The 16,509-nt window shown below is 43.1% G+C and overlaps 2 protein-coding genes across 2 annotated transcripts in view; both read left to right on the forward strand.

Annotated features, from left to right (window-relative positions):
• LOC146870146 (uncharacterized) overlaps positions 1 to 5,682 on the forward strand; it is a 139,525-nt gene extending 133,843 nt beyond the window's left edge. Inside the window, exon 4 of the mRNA XM_085628848.1 lies at positions 1,108 to 5,682. Coding sequence (XP_085484974.1) covers positions 1,108 to 3,623 — 2,516 coding nt within the window. The 3' untranslated portion in view covers positions 3,624 to 5,682. The remainder of the gene's footprint in view (positions 1 to 1,107) is intronic.
• On the forward strand, positions 3,848 to 10,767 carry LOC146870147 (uncharacterized). Its single transcript, XM_085628975.1, has 2 exons — positions 3,848 to 3,980; positions 6,193 to 10,767. The coding sequence occupies exon 2, from the start codon at positions 6,216 to 6,218 to the stop codon at positions 8,706 to 8,708; it is 2,493 nt and encodes an 830-aa protein (XP_085485101.1). The 5' UTR covers positions 3,848 to 3,980; positions 6,193 to 6,215; the 3' UTR covers positions 8,709 to 10,767.
• The last annotated feature ends 5,742 nt before the right edge of the window (positions 10,768 to 16,509 follow it).

Below are 16,509 nucleotides of genomic sequence, written 5' to 3' on the forward strand. Positions count from 1 at the left end.
GTTGCAGATTGCGTTGGTGGGGGTGTACTTTTGCCAATGCAGACACTTCACTTGGTCTGGCTCAGTTGGTTAATCAAGACCTTTAAGAGTTATTACATCCCTGAAGGATTGCTGAGGAGTAGGAAAGCATATCTTTTGTTGGCTCTAAAAACATGAAACCTAAATCCTTGTTTGCTCATTTTCTCTAGCTTTTATTTCATACTCCGTTCTTGTGCATGTCCCTTATCCTTGGCATACAGATACAATCTGCGAAGGTGTTTTGCTGCCCCTTTCCTACTGAGCATAGCTACCTTGCTAATGTACTAATGCAGACACCCCAGGGTTTCAGTGCACATGAGCAGAGGTTTGGATGAAATTGCGTTTAATGAGTTGCCTCTGCCTTTGGCCATGGTGTAAATGGGCGTGTCTCACAAGTGAATGTTGTCCTGCTAGTCTTACGTAAGCTTCATGCATACGTAATTTAATTGTGCCCACGAGTACAGCTTGCATGTATTAACATTCCAGACAACCAGAAACAAAGTAAAAATAGCCTTGCGGGTGTGGTGAAAACCCACAGGAACAAGAAAATAGAAGATAATAAACACCAAACCTCAACAAGGTCTGATTATTTTTTTCATTGTACTGTGTGGATTCGGTCTGTCTTAATGATGAATATATTTTGAGCTGGGCACGTAAGGTATTACAAGCGTATTATTACTATATCTCATGGAGTAGCCTACCGAAAAACATGTCGGTGAGGATGTACAAGGAAGTGGAGTTATTCTCCAGTTAACACCGCTTTTGTTCTGTTAACACGCACCTCTAATAGGTCCTCTGCAATCAATGGCTTCTTTCAAGTTATCAGTTCTTTAATAAACTTGTGAGGGTGTCCCTGATTGAATCCTTTATCTCAGTTAGGTTGAGGTTTTGCCAGTTTTCCTGAAATGCATAAAAACATAGAGGAGGCAGGTTTATTTCTGAAGTAAATCATGGAGGTAAATTTGGTAGGGGTCTTCTTCTGTGATGAAGTCAGTTTTGTGATGCTGTCAAAGAAGCCTATGTATTAACAGTATTTTATTCTTCTGTATTTTATTTTTTTATTAAAGATAATGTTTTTCTTCTCTCTAGACCCATATGAGAATGAAGACTTAATGACTGCAAGTCCCCGTCAAAAGACGGTTAAAAAGAATGAAAACGGAAGTTTAGGCTTTTTTTGTTGGAACACAGATGTGACCATAAAGTCCGGTTACAACAGCCTACCTAAAAACCTGATACCAAGAGTGGAACTTGTCAAGGATTCTCCGGTTAAAGCAGAGATACCTGCGGACCGAGAAGTGCCAGCTCCAATCCAAGCAGCGCCGCCATCAGTCCACACAGCACCACCACCAGCCCACACACCACCACCACCAGCCCACACACCATCACCAGTCTACACGGCACCACCTCTGCCACCAGTGCACACAGCACCATCACCACCTTCAGTTCCCACCACACCACCTTCTGCAGCCAACACCTTATTGACACCTGAGAAGCCCAAAAGATGGTCATTGGCAGCTGCGAGTGAACATGTGTCATCTGTTTCAGAGATTGGTCTTATTCCACCCCCAGAGCCATTCCATGATATGCATCCAATTATGAAGCATGCTTCTTTGAAGAAAGATGCAGTCCCTATAAGGGGCAAAGCTATGAAATCTGATTTCGTGGATGGTATGGGCTTGAAAGGGAAACCAGGGGTAGCTTTGGAAAAGCATCAGTCTCCTGTTGCATCACCGAGAAACACTGATCTGCCTAAAGACCTTACATGTGCACCACCACAACGACATAACCCTGCAATTCCGGCATCAGCAGGTGGCCTTGAACCTGCAAAGGAAGAGGTGAATCTTCGACCTGTTCTCTTGCAACAGTCTAAAAAGTTACACCACATGTCACCTGTTATCTCTGAACCACAAAAAGAACTGGAGGTGCAGAGGAGCCCTCGTTGGATGCCTGTTCAAGGACTTCATGTAGAACCTGGAAATGGTGAATTTGCAAAGGAATCACCAGGTCCTATACTCTTATTTCAACAAGATACACAGTTGACCTCTGAATCAAAGTCTCCTAAACCAGAGATCTCCCAACCGTCGAAAGGGCAAGCCGTGACTAAAATCCTACCACTGTCAATGGCTGAGCAGGTTGGGAGTGATACAGACCAGAAGAAAGTGCCTTTGACTTCACAAGTACAGCAAGAGCACAGTGCATTGCAAGAAAATAATCCTCAACAACCAGACGGAAAGATGGTAGTTGATACACAGTTCAAACAAGGACCTCCTACTCATCCAAAGCCTTTAAAACTACCCTCTCACATTATTGTAAAGCCCAGCTACACTAATAACAACATAGACCCCGAGCAGAGGGCTAGAACAAAATCTCTAATAAATGTACCTGCTCCAAATAGGAACAGACCTTCAAGTGTAAAAACACATAATATCAAAGACCAGCAAACTGCCAGACAGGAGGCAATGGAGAAACTGAAATTGTCACAAGTTAGGGCTAACTCAGTGAGTGACAGTACTGCCACGTCCTCGGCTATTGCAAAGGTGGAACAGATTCCTACTTCACAGACTGTAATGGAAAAGGTGCCAAAGGATAAGATAACCAGCGAAACCATTGGGCTGCAGGACAAGACAAAGACTGGATTACAAGACAAACCAAATCTAACCATCAATCATGGCAAATCTATTTCCGGAAGTCGGTCAAGGCAATTTCCTCTTCCCCAGGAAAATGCTAACTCGCTAAATACAAACGCAGTAAACCCTGCTCTTCTTTCTAAAACCAATGAGATCCCTATTCCACAGTCTAGCAAAAACAATCCACCAAACCATGAAAAAGTTGGAGATAACTGCACAGGTCCAAAAGGTGGATTGCAAGATAAAATAAACTCCTTCAGTGTGAGCCCTGAGAAAGTTTATGGTGGGCTGAGGTCAAGGGAATTCCCTGCTCGCCAGACTGATGCTGAATCTGGCAATGAGTGTCCACCAAATAATGGCAAGGTTCGTGAAGATCAAAGCAGTCCAAAACATGGGCTGCAGGAGCAGGAAAACAAACCAGTTACCAACCTTGGAAAAACTTCTGGTGGGCTGCGGTCTGAGTTTCCGCCTGCTCAGATAATGACAGAAAACGAATCCTTATCTGGGAAAACAAAAGTTCTGTCCAGCGGTCAACATGACCTGAGACCTGGATTCCGCTTTGCACAGGGACCTTCTCCTGGTTTAAGGGAGATTAATTTCAAATCAAACACCTTGGAGCGTTCTGGGATTGGCATGAGCACTGGCAAGGATGTCAATGAACAGAACCGGAACTCTAGTAGTGACTCACTTTTCCGAAAACCAACAACCAGCAAGCTTACTCCTAGTTTTCTAAAGAAAAATAGGCCACGTCCAGCATCCATGGGAACAGCGGTGGACTTCAAAGCTATCCAGGAGGCTGCTATTGTCCCAGCCAGTGACTCGCCGGTGGCCAAGACTGAGAGTCGTCGGCCTTCTCCATTCACCCTTTTTACTTCCAGACCTCGTCCAACCTCTCTCATCAGTGTCAAAATGACTCCCAAAAACTCTGCTGATGAACACAGAGAGGCTCTGAAGAAGCTAGGCCTATTGCATGAGTAGTTACGAAAATATATGGCCTATGTATAATCATTTTAATGGACTCTATACATAAGGGAAATGCAGAAAAATAGAAGTTGTCCAATGAACACAGTCTCAAGTGGAAAGTTACACTTTTTGGGGGGATGTGATGGATGGGCCACAGATGGAAGTAATATAGCCCTATATATTTTCTGGCACATAGTTTGTTCTTTCTGATATCGTTTTCTACGTATTTGTAAATGGATGGTGCACACTAGCTATATTCCTTACCAGAGCATATGCCACACTGCTCTAGGTGCATGTGAAAAGTTCAAATCTGAAGAAGGTGGATGGATGTACAGCAATGTGGGAAGGTTTAAACATTGAACAGTAGCATAGGTAAATACATATGTATATATAAAATTAACGTTGCAGGTTTGAAGGAAATGGTATGAGAAGACATGTTGCTAGACCAATTGTTCTTCAAACCTAAACTACTTGCTGTGACCAACCTACTGACACTGCCATCCCAAGGTTGTGTGGAAGTAAGCTACTGTTGTCATATCGAGCAGCAAGGCAGACATAGAACATCTTTCGGCCTTCCAAGTCGTTTTGGACTAATTCAATTCTTCAAGTATGAAGTTGCATATGAATATTAGAACTTGCCTAGAAGGGGAACCGGTGGTAAAGCAGAGTTTACTACAGAATATAGAGATATACCTATCCTGGCAAAATAGCTACCCTATAAAAAATATATACAAACATGTGACCTATTGTTCCTAAAATATGTCAAACCCAATTTCCACATATTCGAGAACTGGACAGACTTACTATTCTATCCCCTCTCTTTTCATATAATATGGGATGTGGGTTTGATTATGTATCAAAATGTTCCCTGGAGAGATATTTGGGTATGGTAGGTATTGTCAGTATATAGTTTTTGAGTCCGTTTTAGTCTTTTTTTTCCTCTTTCTATGTTTGAGCTGCCTCGTTAAATGTTCACCCAAACCTCAGTAATGTGCGGCTTGAGACTGTCTGTCTAAAGAATTCATGACTGGGCGGTGTTCCTGAATAGTCAGTAGCACTTGGGCAGTTGTTAGTCCCACGTTCTATTTCAGCTTGATATGTAACTTGCTTTTCCTGGAGTCACTGCACTTTCAGAGTCACTGGGATTTGCCTCCAGGCCAGGATTGAGGTGCTCTAAACATGCCAGCTTTGTTGGTGTTTGAGTGCGCAAGGGTTTTGTGGCAATCCTAAAGAGCATGCACAAACATTTTTACTAGAGTTGGGGCAGTTAAATTGAGCCTTTGGGTCAAATCTCCATGTTCTATCAGAAAAGATGAACCCCGCCCCCCCCCCCCTCCTTCACCACCCCTTGTGAGATGCAGTTAAAGTAAATGCAGACATGGTCTCTGGCTAAACACGGATGCGAGGTATGAAACCCTCACCCAACAAGTAGGACTTGAGTTTCTGGGCTCATTAATAGAATGGTATGAAATTCACTGTTGCAGATTGCGTTGGTGGGGGTGTACTTTTGCCAATGCAGACACTTCACTTGGTCTGGCTCAGTTGGTTAATCAAGACCTTTAAGAGTTATTACATCCCTGAAGGATTGCTGAGGAGTAGGAAAGCATATCTTTTGTTGGCTCTAAAAACATGAAACCTAAATCCTTGTTTGCTCATTTTCTCTAGCTTTTATTTCATACTCCGTTCTTGTGCATGTCCCTTATCCTTGGCATACAGATACAATCTGCGAAGGTGTTTTGCTGCCCCTTTCCTACTGAGCATAGCTACCTTGCTAATGTACTAATGCAGACACCCCAGGGTTTCAGTGCACATGAGCAGAGGTTTGGATGAAATTGCGTTTAATGAGTTGCCTCTGCCTTTGGCCATGGTGTAAATGGGCGTGTCTCACAAGTGAATGTTGTCCTGCTAGTCTTACGTAAGCTTCATGCATACGTAATTTAATTGTGCCCACGAGTACAGCTTGCATGTATTAACATTCCAGACAACCAGAAACAAAGTAAAAATAGCCTTGCGGGTGTGGTGAAAACCCACAGGAACAAGAAAATAGAAGATAATAAACACCAAACCTCAACAAGGTCTGATTATTTTTTTCATTGTACTGTGTGGATTCGGTCTGTCTTAATGATGAATATATTTTGAGCTGGGCACGTAAGGTATTACAAGCGTATTATTACTATATCTCATGGAGTAGCCTACCGAAAAACATGTCGGTGAGGATGTACAAGGAAGTGGAGTTATTCTCCAGTTAACACCGCTTTTGTTCTGTTAACACGCACCTCTAATAGGTCCTCTGCAATCAATGGCTTCTTTCAAGTTATCAGTTCTTTAATAAACTTGTGAGGGTGTCCCTGATTGAATCCTTTATCTCAGTTAGGTTGAGGTTTTGCCAGTTTTCCTGAAATGCATAAAAACATAGAGGAGGCAGGTTTATTTCTGAAGTAAATCATGGAGGTAAATTTGGTAGGGGTCTTCTTCTGTGATGAAGTCAGTTTTGTGATGCTGTCAAAGAAGCCTATGTATTAACAGTATTTTATTCTTCTGTATTTTATTTTTTTATTAAAGATAATGTTTTTCTTCTCTCTAGACCCATATGAGAATGAAGACTTAATGACTGCAAGTCCCCGTCAAAAGACGGTTAAAAAGAATGAAAACGGAAGTTTAGGCTTTTTTTGTTGGAACACAGATGTGACCATAAAGTCAGGTTACAACAGCCTACCTAAAAACCTGATACCAAGAGTGGAACTTGTCAAGGATTCTCCGGTTAAAGCAGAGATACCTGCGGACCGAGAAGTGCCAGCTCCAATCCAAGCAGCGCCGCCATCAGTCCACACAGCACCACCACCAGCCCACACACCACCACCACCAGCCCACACACCATCACCAGTCTACACGGCACCACCTCTGCCACCAGTGCACACAGCACCATCACCACCTTCAGTTCCCACCACACCACCTTCTGCAGCCAACACCTTATTGACACCTGAGAAGCCCAAAAGATGGTCATTGGCAGCTGCGAGTGAACATGTGTCATCTGTTTCAGAGATTGGTCTTATTCCACCCCCAGAGCCATTCCATGATATGCATCCAATTATGAAGCATGCTTCTTTGAAGAAAGATGCAGTCCCTATAAGGGGCAAAGCTATGAAATCTGATTTCGTGGATGGTATGGGCTTGAAAGGGAAACCAGGGGTAGCTTTGGAAAAGCATCAGTCTCCTGTTGCATCACCGAGAAACACTGATCTGCCTAAAGACCTTACATGTGCACCACCACAACGACATAACCCTGCAATTCCGGCATCAGCAGGTGGCCTTGAACCTGCAAAGGAAGAGGTGAATCTTCGACCTGTTCTCTTGCAACAGTCTAAAAAGTTACACCACATGTCACCTGTTATCTCTGAACCACAAAAAGAACTGGAGGTGCAGAGGAGCCCTCGTTGGATGCCTGTTCAAGGACTTCATGTAGAACCTGGAAATGGTGAATTTGCAAAGGAATCACCAGGTCCTATACTCTTATTTCAACAAGATACACAGTTGACCTCTGAATCAAAGTCTCCTAAACCAGAGATCTCCCAACCGTCGAAAGGGCAAGCCGTGACTAAAATCCTACCACTGTCAATGGCTGAGCAGGTTGGGAGTGATACAGACCAGAAGAAAGTGCCTTTGACTTCACAAGTACAGCAAGAGCACAGTGCATTGCAAGAAAATAATCCTCAACAACCAGACGGAAAGATGGTAGTTGATACACAGTTCAAACAAGGACCTCCTACTCATCCAAAGCCTTTAAAACTACCCTCTCACATTATTGTAAAGCCCAGCTACACTAATAACAACATAGACCCCGAGCAGAGGGCTAGAACAAAATCTCTAATAAATGTACCTGCTCCAAATAGGAACAGACCTTCAAGTGTAAAAACACATAATATCAAAGACCAGCAAACTGCCAGACAGGAGGCAATGGAGAAACTGAAATTGTCACAAGTTAGGGCTAACTCAGTGAGTGACAGTACTGCCACGTCCTCGGCTATTGCAAAGGTGGAACAGATTCCTACTTCACAGACTGTAATGGAAAAGGTGCCAAAGGATAAGATAACCAGCGAAACCATTGGGCTGCAGGACAAGACAAAGACTGGATTACAAGACAAACCAAATCTAACCATCAATCATGGCAAATCTATTTCCGGAAGTCGGTCAAGGCAATTTCCTCTTCCCCAGGAAAATGCTAACTCGCTAAATACAAACGCAGTAAACCCTGCTCTTCTTTCTAAAACCAATGAGATCCCTATTCCACAGTCTAGCAAAAACAATCCACCAAACCATGAAAAAGTTGGAGATAACTGCACAGGTCCAAAAGGTGGATTGCAAGATAAAATAAACTCCTTCAGTGTGAGCCCTGAGAAAGTTTATGGTGGGCTGAGGTCAAGGGAATTCCCTGCTCGCCAGACTGATGCTGAATCTGGCAATGAGTGTCCACCAAATAATGGCAAGGTTCGTGAAGATCAAAGCAGTCCAAAACATGGGCTGCAGGAGCAGGAAAACAAACCAGTTACCAACCTTGGAAAAACTTCTGGTGGGCTGCGGTCTGAGTTTCCGCCTGCTCAGATAATGACAGAAAACGAATCCTTATCTGGGAAAACAAAAGTTCTGTCCAGCGGTCAACATGACCTGAGACCTGGATTCCGCTTTGCACAGGGACCTTCTCCTGGTTTAAGGGAGATTAATTTCAAATCAAACACCTTGGAGCGTTCTGGGATTGGCATGAGCACTGGCAAGGATGTCAATGAACAGAACCGGAACTCTAGTAGTGACTCACTTTTCCGAAAACCAACAACCAGCAAGCTTACTCCTAGTTTTCTAAAGAAAAATAGGCCACGTCCAGCATCCATGGGAACAGCGGTGGACTTCAAAGCTATCCAGGAGGCTGCTATTGTCCCAGCCAGTGACTCGCCGGTGGCCAAGACTGAGAGTCGTCGGCCTTCTCCATTCACCCTTTTTACTTCCAGACCTCGTCCAACCTCTCTCATCAGTGTCAAAATGACTCCCAAAAACTCTGCTGATGAACACAGAGAGGCTCTGAAGAAGCTAGGCCTATTGCATGAGTAGTTACGAAAATATATGGCCTATGTATAATCATTTTAATGGACTCTATACATAAGGGAAATGCAGAAAAATAGAAGTTGTCCAATGAACACAGTCTCAAGTGGAAAGTTACACTTTTTGGGGGGATGTGATGGATGGGCCACAGATGGAAGTAATATAGCCCTATATATTTTCTGGCACATAGTTTGTTCTTTCTGATATCGTTTTCTACGTATTTGTAAATGGATGGTGCACACTAGCTATATTCCTTACCAGAGCATATGCCACACTGCTCTAGGTGCATGTGAAAAGTTCAAATCTGAAGAAGGTGGATGGATGTACAGCAATGTGGGAAGGTTTAAACATTGAACAGTAGCATAGGTAAATACATATGTATATATAAAATTAACGTTGCAGGTTTGAAGGAAATGGTATGAGAAGACATGTTGCTAGACCAATTGTTCTTCAAACCTAAACTACTTGCTGTGACCAACCTACTGACACTGCCATCCCAAGGTTGTGTGGAAGTAAGCTACTGTTGTCATATCGAGCAGCAAGGCAGACATAGAACATCTTTCGGCCTTCCAAGTCGTTTTGGACTAATTCAATTCTTCAAGTATGAAGTTGCATATGAATATTAGAACTTGCCTAGAAGGGGAACCGGTGGTAAAGCAGAGTTTACTACAGAATATAGAGATATACCTATCCTGGCAAAATAGCTACCCTATAAAAAATATATACAAACATGTGACCTATTGTTCCTAAAATATGTCAAACCCAATTTCCACATATTCGAGAACTGGACAGACTTACTATTCTATCCCCTCTCTTTTCATATAATATGGGATGTGGGTTTGATTATGTATCAAAATGTTCCCTGGAGAGATATTTGGGTATGGTAGGTATTGTCAGTATATAGTTTTTGAGTCCGTTTTAGTCTTTTTTTTCCTCTTTCTATGTTTGAGCTGCCTCGTTAAATGTTCACCCAAACCTCAGTAATGTGCGGCTTGAGACTGTCTGTCTAAAGAATTCATGACTGGGCGGTGTTCCTGAATAGTCAGTAGCACTTGGGCAGTTGTTAGTCCCACGTTCTATTTCAGCTTGATATGTAACTTGCTTTTCCTGGAGTCACTGCACTTTCAGAGTCACTGGGATTTGCCTCAAATTGTTTGTAGCTCAGTTCTTCACGTGCTCCAGTGGCGGTCTCCCCATGCTTCACAAAGCACTATAAACGTGGCTTATATTGTAACTTATTCACTGAGGAAACGACCGTTCTTGAAATCACACTGTCTGTGAACCTATGAATGAAATACTAGCCAAATGGAATACTTCATGGACATATGTGTATTCAAATTTTATGAAAAGCAACTATGGCAGTTATTTGTGTGTACACTATAAGTGAGTATATGCGTGTATTATGCGGTGCACCCCAATTATATTTTTAATAGGGAGTTTTGATTTTCAGTTTTTTAGGCAACAATCCATATTCCTTTGAATGAAGTTTTGTGTTCCGTTAACCTCATTATGGGTTTCAGTGGGGAATGCACGGAGACTGGATGAATTCAAGGTGCTGTAAGTAAACAGTGTATATGTGACAGTCTGGCCAAACTCCCCCATTACCGTTATCTTCATGGGAGTTGTGATCTGATGGCTTAATTGTAATTGACCTTGGAACCAGAAAACCTGTTAATTCTTGATTTTCCCCTTTGACAAAAATGTCTAACCCCGACAAACAAACCCCCTCCGTTCTTTAAATGCAAAAATTGGGAGTGCATCAAAATGTGATAGCCATGTTATTAAGTTTTAAATGATTAACAGGATATTTTAGTCTAACCCGATTCTCTCCTGCGCTGTTCTATTCCAATAACATTGTATGTGGTCTTGCAGCGTCTGAAGTTACACAACCATGTGCTTGAATCTTATGTGCCTTGAAACCGTTTGTACTTGGCGCTTTGTTCCTCCCTGGCGCACTGAAGTGTATGTTTTCCAGTGTGTTCTGAGTGAATGGCATGTTGTTTTATGGGTGTACATTGAGTTGTCAGGAGAAGCTTTTTAAGTCCAGTAATAAATGTTTTTTATATCACGCAGTGTCTTTGTGGTATATATATATATATATATATATATTATCTACTGGCGGTCGCCAGTAGATAGTTATAGTTAGGACCGTGTTTCCATAGGAAATCCACAACATTCTATTTGGAATAACTTTGGTGCCGGTTGACGAATCCTCGCAAAATTTTCAAAATAGGTGGGGCGCTCCGCTCCTACCCTGAAAGTCTCGGGGTGATTCGTCAAGCGGGGGCCGAGAAAAAAGGGGGTCCCAAAACATGTTTTCCCCATGCATTTTTCCATAGGGACCTTTAGTCCAAGGTACAGCCCGAACGGCTGAACAGAATTACTTGAAATTTGGCAGAGAGGTAGTCCTCAGGTCAGGGAAGTGCCTTTTGCAGGTCTGGTGTCAATCTGTTCAGTAGTTCCTGAGAAAATCAAAAGTAAAATCATATATATATGTGGGCGGAGCCTAACCACACATCTCATCCTGAGATCTGATTGGCTGTCAGCACTTCATCCAAGAAGTGTTGGCAGCCATCTTGGGACCAATATACATGATAGCACCTCATTAAAAATCATTGCAGTTAATAGAAGGTTTTAAGACTTTAGTTACATTATAAATCATTTGTTGATGGTACCATACTCATTTTAGGAATTGTGGTATGTTCTAAGGTGATTTCACCATGTGAAAAAGCCTTCTGCTGGGATATCATGATTGAGAGAAAAATATTTTCTCATGCTTTTCCCACAGAGGTTTGGAAGGTGATCTATAAGCTAAACTGAGAGCATATTTTCTGTAAATTCACATTATCTTTCTCAGTCATGTGAGAATGAAGTCTGACATTCTCAGTAAAACATGTACATCCCACAAGGGCAGAGACTGTCAGTTGATTCCTTTGTGTTCTACTGCAGCTTCCCAGAGTGTTCCAAAGAACAACTAGAGCGCTAACAGTCCTACTTATGATAAACGTATGGCACACCTGAAGCCATCTTGCTTGGATTAAAGTGGAAACTCTTAAAACATTTAATTTAAAAAGGAACAAAATGAGGGGGTTCATTTTTCCATAAAAAGTATGATTAGTGCTGCAGAAAGAAAAATTAGGGCACTGTTAGACCTGTCAGCCCTTTGGGTGGTCCCTCCTCATCATTATTTATTTTGTCCCACTTTTGCCTCAAACCCTGTTTGAATTTTTCCTTTTTGGGAACCACCAGACTTTTTAGTGTTGCTGCAGATTCAGGGAGCCATTTTATCTACCCCTGAAACTTCTGTCTGAGGGCCTGGAGCACAAAATGGTGGCCACCTGTGACATCACCAGCATCCACTGGAACCTACCAGCACCTTCCAGAACATTCCAGAACCCTGTGACAGTTGGAGGCGGTTTAGAATGTTGGGAAGCTAAGACAGAGAGTTGACAGTTGGAGCTGGCAGTTGGCACCTGACTGGTGAAGAGTGAGCAGCACAAACGTGAAGGAGGAAGGAGTGAAGCAGCAGGGGTGGAAACTTGTGCCTGGAGTGGGGTCCATAAACCCACCCTTGATACTAGTCCCTACTGACGGAGCCCAGCCTAGAGCCCTGTGTGGGAAGAAGTCAGAAAAACCATCCTGAGGACCTGGACAGCAGGAACAGGCCTTAGAAACAAGAGAACAGCAAGATCCTGACCTGGAAGCTGGTTTCCCTGAAGTCCGACGTCGAGTAGCCTAAGACCTGGAGCCCGAGGTGGAGAAGCGGCGTTGACTGGAAGAGCAGACGTCGTACCCGGAGCCGCCAGAGGTCGAGAGAGGGCGCCGTCAGAGGTCGTGAGGAATACCAGAGGTCGAGGAGGAAGTCACCCGAGGTCGAGTGAGCGGCGTCATCGGAGGAGTGAAGTCCGCCCTCCGGAGTCATCGGAGACCGAGGTGAGGGGTAACGGAGGTCGGGAGTGAGGATCGCACTCCGGAGTCGCCGGAACCTGTGAGAATCGTGCCGGAGGTCGGGAGTGGAGGTCGCACTCCGGAGTCGCCGGAAACCTGTGAGGAGCACCGGAGGTCGGGAGTGAGGATCGCACTCCGGAGCCGCCGGAAGTCGACATCGAGGCAAGGCCGGCCGACGTCATCGAAGCCGAGGTCGCCATCGGACCGGAGCCGCCCGAAGTCGACATCGAGTAAGACTGCCCAACGCCATCGAATCGGAGGCCGAGATCGAACTGAGGCCGCTGATGTCGAGACCGGAGCCGCCGCCGGCGTCGTCAAAGAACTGACATTGTGCCGAGGCCGCCGACGTCGATCTGGAACCGCCTCACGGCATCGACACGACTCCAGCGGCGTCGGAGCATCAGAAAAAGGGCAGTAAGTGGAGTAGAGGGCGCCTAAGGCCCTGTGGAGACCTGAGAGACTGCTCTAAGGGGCTAGGGAGGTGCTGGAACCAACCTGACTGTGCCAGGGGTGAACTGGGACTAATCTAGAGAAGTTGTGTGGAGAGAGAGAGCCAGGTCTCTGGTATTTCCCCCCCTTTATCTACCTCAGTTTAGGCCTCAGCCTTGACCAAGCCAGGGAGTAGACACCCCCAAGCCTTCCACATCCCCACAAGCTGTGCCTGGGCCAAATCAGCCCTTAGGAATTCAAAAGTGATCTGATTCTATGAGTGTCACTGTCAGCTTTTAAGTATTTATTAGGGGCACTGTATTTATTGTATTTAACCTATTTATTGTTCCACTGTATTTATTGGTCCACAGTATTTATTGATGCACAATATTTATTGGTTACAGTATTTATTGCCTCAGAATATTTAATTGCCTGTCTGTATTGCACTCTTATTTATGCCTTCAGTATTTATGATCACCCCTATTTATTGAATCAGTAAGCCAGTATTTATTTGTCCTGCACTTTCTAAAAAGCTTGCATATTGTGATTGTTATTTATTTTCTCCAATCAGCAACTAAGAGAAAAAGCAGATAAAGAAAGTTATTTTCATAATTTTTACGGTGTAGAGTCGTTTTTGGAACGGATGCACGCATGGTTATTGTTTGGGTATGTTGTATGCTTAGCACGGAGCCTGATTCCTGACCACTCGAGCCAAGCTACCACAGTGTGTCAGGAAGACCACCACCACCCCTTCTAGTGTGGGAGTGGTTTTCCAACAGGCACATTTTGAGTGACTTCTCAAATCCTCATCTATTTCATTAAACAATTTTGACATGCAGACTGAAACATGCACTTTCAATACCAGCAGCAGTTTTCCCTGGTGAGCAGTAGCTTTACTGCAGTGATCTAATGAGCAAAAAGAGTGCTAACATTCTGAATTTATGGCAAATGTGTGACACATCTGAATGCCTTCTTGATGGAATCAAAGTAAACAACTGAAAGTATTTCCTACTGAGGAGACTGCAGCAAATGAGGAAATTAGGAAACTTCATAACAAATAAGTCTCCCAAGATGGCCACCAGAGACAAAAGAGCCCAAATGTAGCCCAAATATCACCCAGATGTAGCCCAAGTATAGCCCAATGACAGAATGTCCCAGAGTGTTCTTAAAAACAACTAGAGCGCTTACTGTCTTCATTATGACAAAAGTATGGCACACCTGAAGCCATCTTGATTGGAATAAACTGGTAACACTTAAAACATTTAATTTAAAAAGGAACACAATGAGGGGTTCATTTTGCCATAAAAAGTATGATTAGTGCTGCAGAAAGAAAAATTAGGGCACATTTTGAGTGACTTCTCAAATCCTCATCTATTTCATAAAAAAATTCTGACATGCAGACTGAAACATGCACTTTTAATACCAGGAGCAGACTTCCATGGTGAACAGTAGTTTTACTACAGTGATCTAATGAGCAACTAGAGTGCTAACATTCAGAATTTATGGCAAATGTGTGACATATCTGAATACCTTCATGATGGAATCAAAGTAAAAAACTGAAAGCATTTCCTACTGAGGAGACTGCAGTACATGAGGAAATTAGGAAACTTCATAACAAATAAATCTCCCAAAATGGCCACCGGAGACGAAAGAGCCCAAATTTAGCCCAAAATCACCCAGATGTAGCCCAAATATAGCCCAATGACAGAAGTGTGCAAAACACTTATTATTTTGTGATTTTGCAGTGTTATATAGTGCAGACTTGTCAGGTATTGGAGTGCTTTACATGAGCATTGGTTACATCACACAAGAACAAGTTCATTTTGGTTGTAGACATGGGGAGACTAAGTGATTTGACCAGAATCACAGAATGTCGAGCTGAAGCAGAAACTCCAACCTGGTCCCCAGTTGCAAAGTCTGCAGTTCTGGAAGTAACACCACATCCTCTCCCCTAAGTGCAACATTTAATCAAGTGGTCAACTGAATAAAAAACATAAAGATAACAAATAATTTAAAAGTGCATTCAGTCCTTAGCACACATCCTTTTTTGTATCAAAAACAAATTCTTAGGTGTTTTCACAATAACAGTACAGAACTTTTGTTGAACAGAATAAATTGGTCTCCTTTTGTGAGTAGTTCTTTATTCATTGGGTGTCTTCCGTGCGATATACAACATCCAGCCGACACGTGTTTCGTCGCTACATGGGAAAGTAAATCCCGCGACTTTTTCAAGGCTATTTTTCGTTCGTTTTGGTATTTTTATTAAGTGGTGATAATTCCAAACCACCTATGGTTTCAGTAATGGTAACGTCAGTATTCCTCTGAGGTTGTTCAATGGTCAGGTGCTATTCAGATCTATTTCCAGTACGTATTCTACTGAAAATCGGGCCGGAATACTGCCTGTGTCTGGTTTCCCTTTTCCGAAGTGTTTCAGTGGAAACCATAGGTGGTTTGGAATTATCACCACTTAATAAAAATACCAAAACGAACGAAAAATAGCCTTGAAAAAGTCGCGGGATTTACTTTCCCATGTAGCGACGAAACACGTGTCGGCTGGATGTTGTATATCGCACGGAAGACACCCAATGAATAAAGAACTACTCACAAAAGGAGACCAATTTATTCTGTTCAACAAAAGTTCTGTACTGTTATTGTGAAAACACCTAAGAATTTGTTTTTGATACAAAAAAGGATGTGTGCTAAGGACTGAATGCTATATTCTGTAGAGCCTTGGCTCTTTTTTCTGGGGAGTTGGGCGGTACTTCCCACCTTCTAGCACCGTCATATCACTTCAGACAAGTAGATATTTTATGCTTAATTTCCCTGTGGCGCCGTTACCTAAACCTAAAACCCCAGCTCTAGTATTTTAATTTAAAAGTGCTTTGTCGCTATTTGAAAACTCAGAAAATATGTCCTTATTTTAGTCTTTTAGAGCACTAACCATAATTTTGATGCCAATAAGACCCTCTCATATATGTAATTTCTAAAGGAAATGCTCTAGGTATTACAGTTTTGATTTCATCAAGATGACGTCAGGCGTTCCACACTTTTGTAATAAATATAGAATGTTAGCAATCTAGTTGTTCATTAGGATACTGTTGAGAGGCAGAGGCCAGGGGCACGGACTCTGAAAATTGAAGGCAGGTAGGAGGGTGCAAAGGCAACAATTTAACCACACTGAGCAGGCAGGAAGGTCCGTGGCAGCACAACAGACTATGGAGGGCAGTGGAAAGGGGGGCAGGGGCAACAAACCAACAATACAGGACTTGCAAGAGAGGCTGTGGCAATGTAATAGACCATTGTGGGCAGAAGGAAGAGGCAATGGTAGAACAACCATACATGCCAACAGACCCGATTCAGCCAGGAAACGTCCAATGTTTTTGAGCTCAAATGGGCTTTATTTGATCTGTCTCCTGTCTACAATCTCCTCTTT

Source organism: Triturus cristatus, chromosome 1_1 (genome assembly GCF_964204655.1).
Source record: "Triturus cristatus chromosome 1_1, aTriCri1.1, whole genome shotgun sequence".
NCBI lineage: Eukaryota > Metazoa > Chordata > Amphibia > Caudata > Salamandridae > Triturus > Triturus cristatus.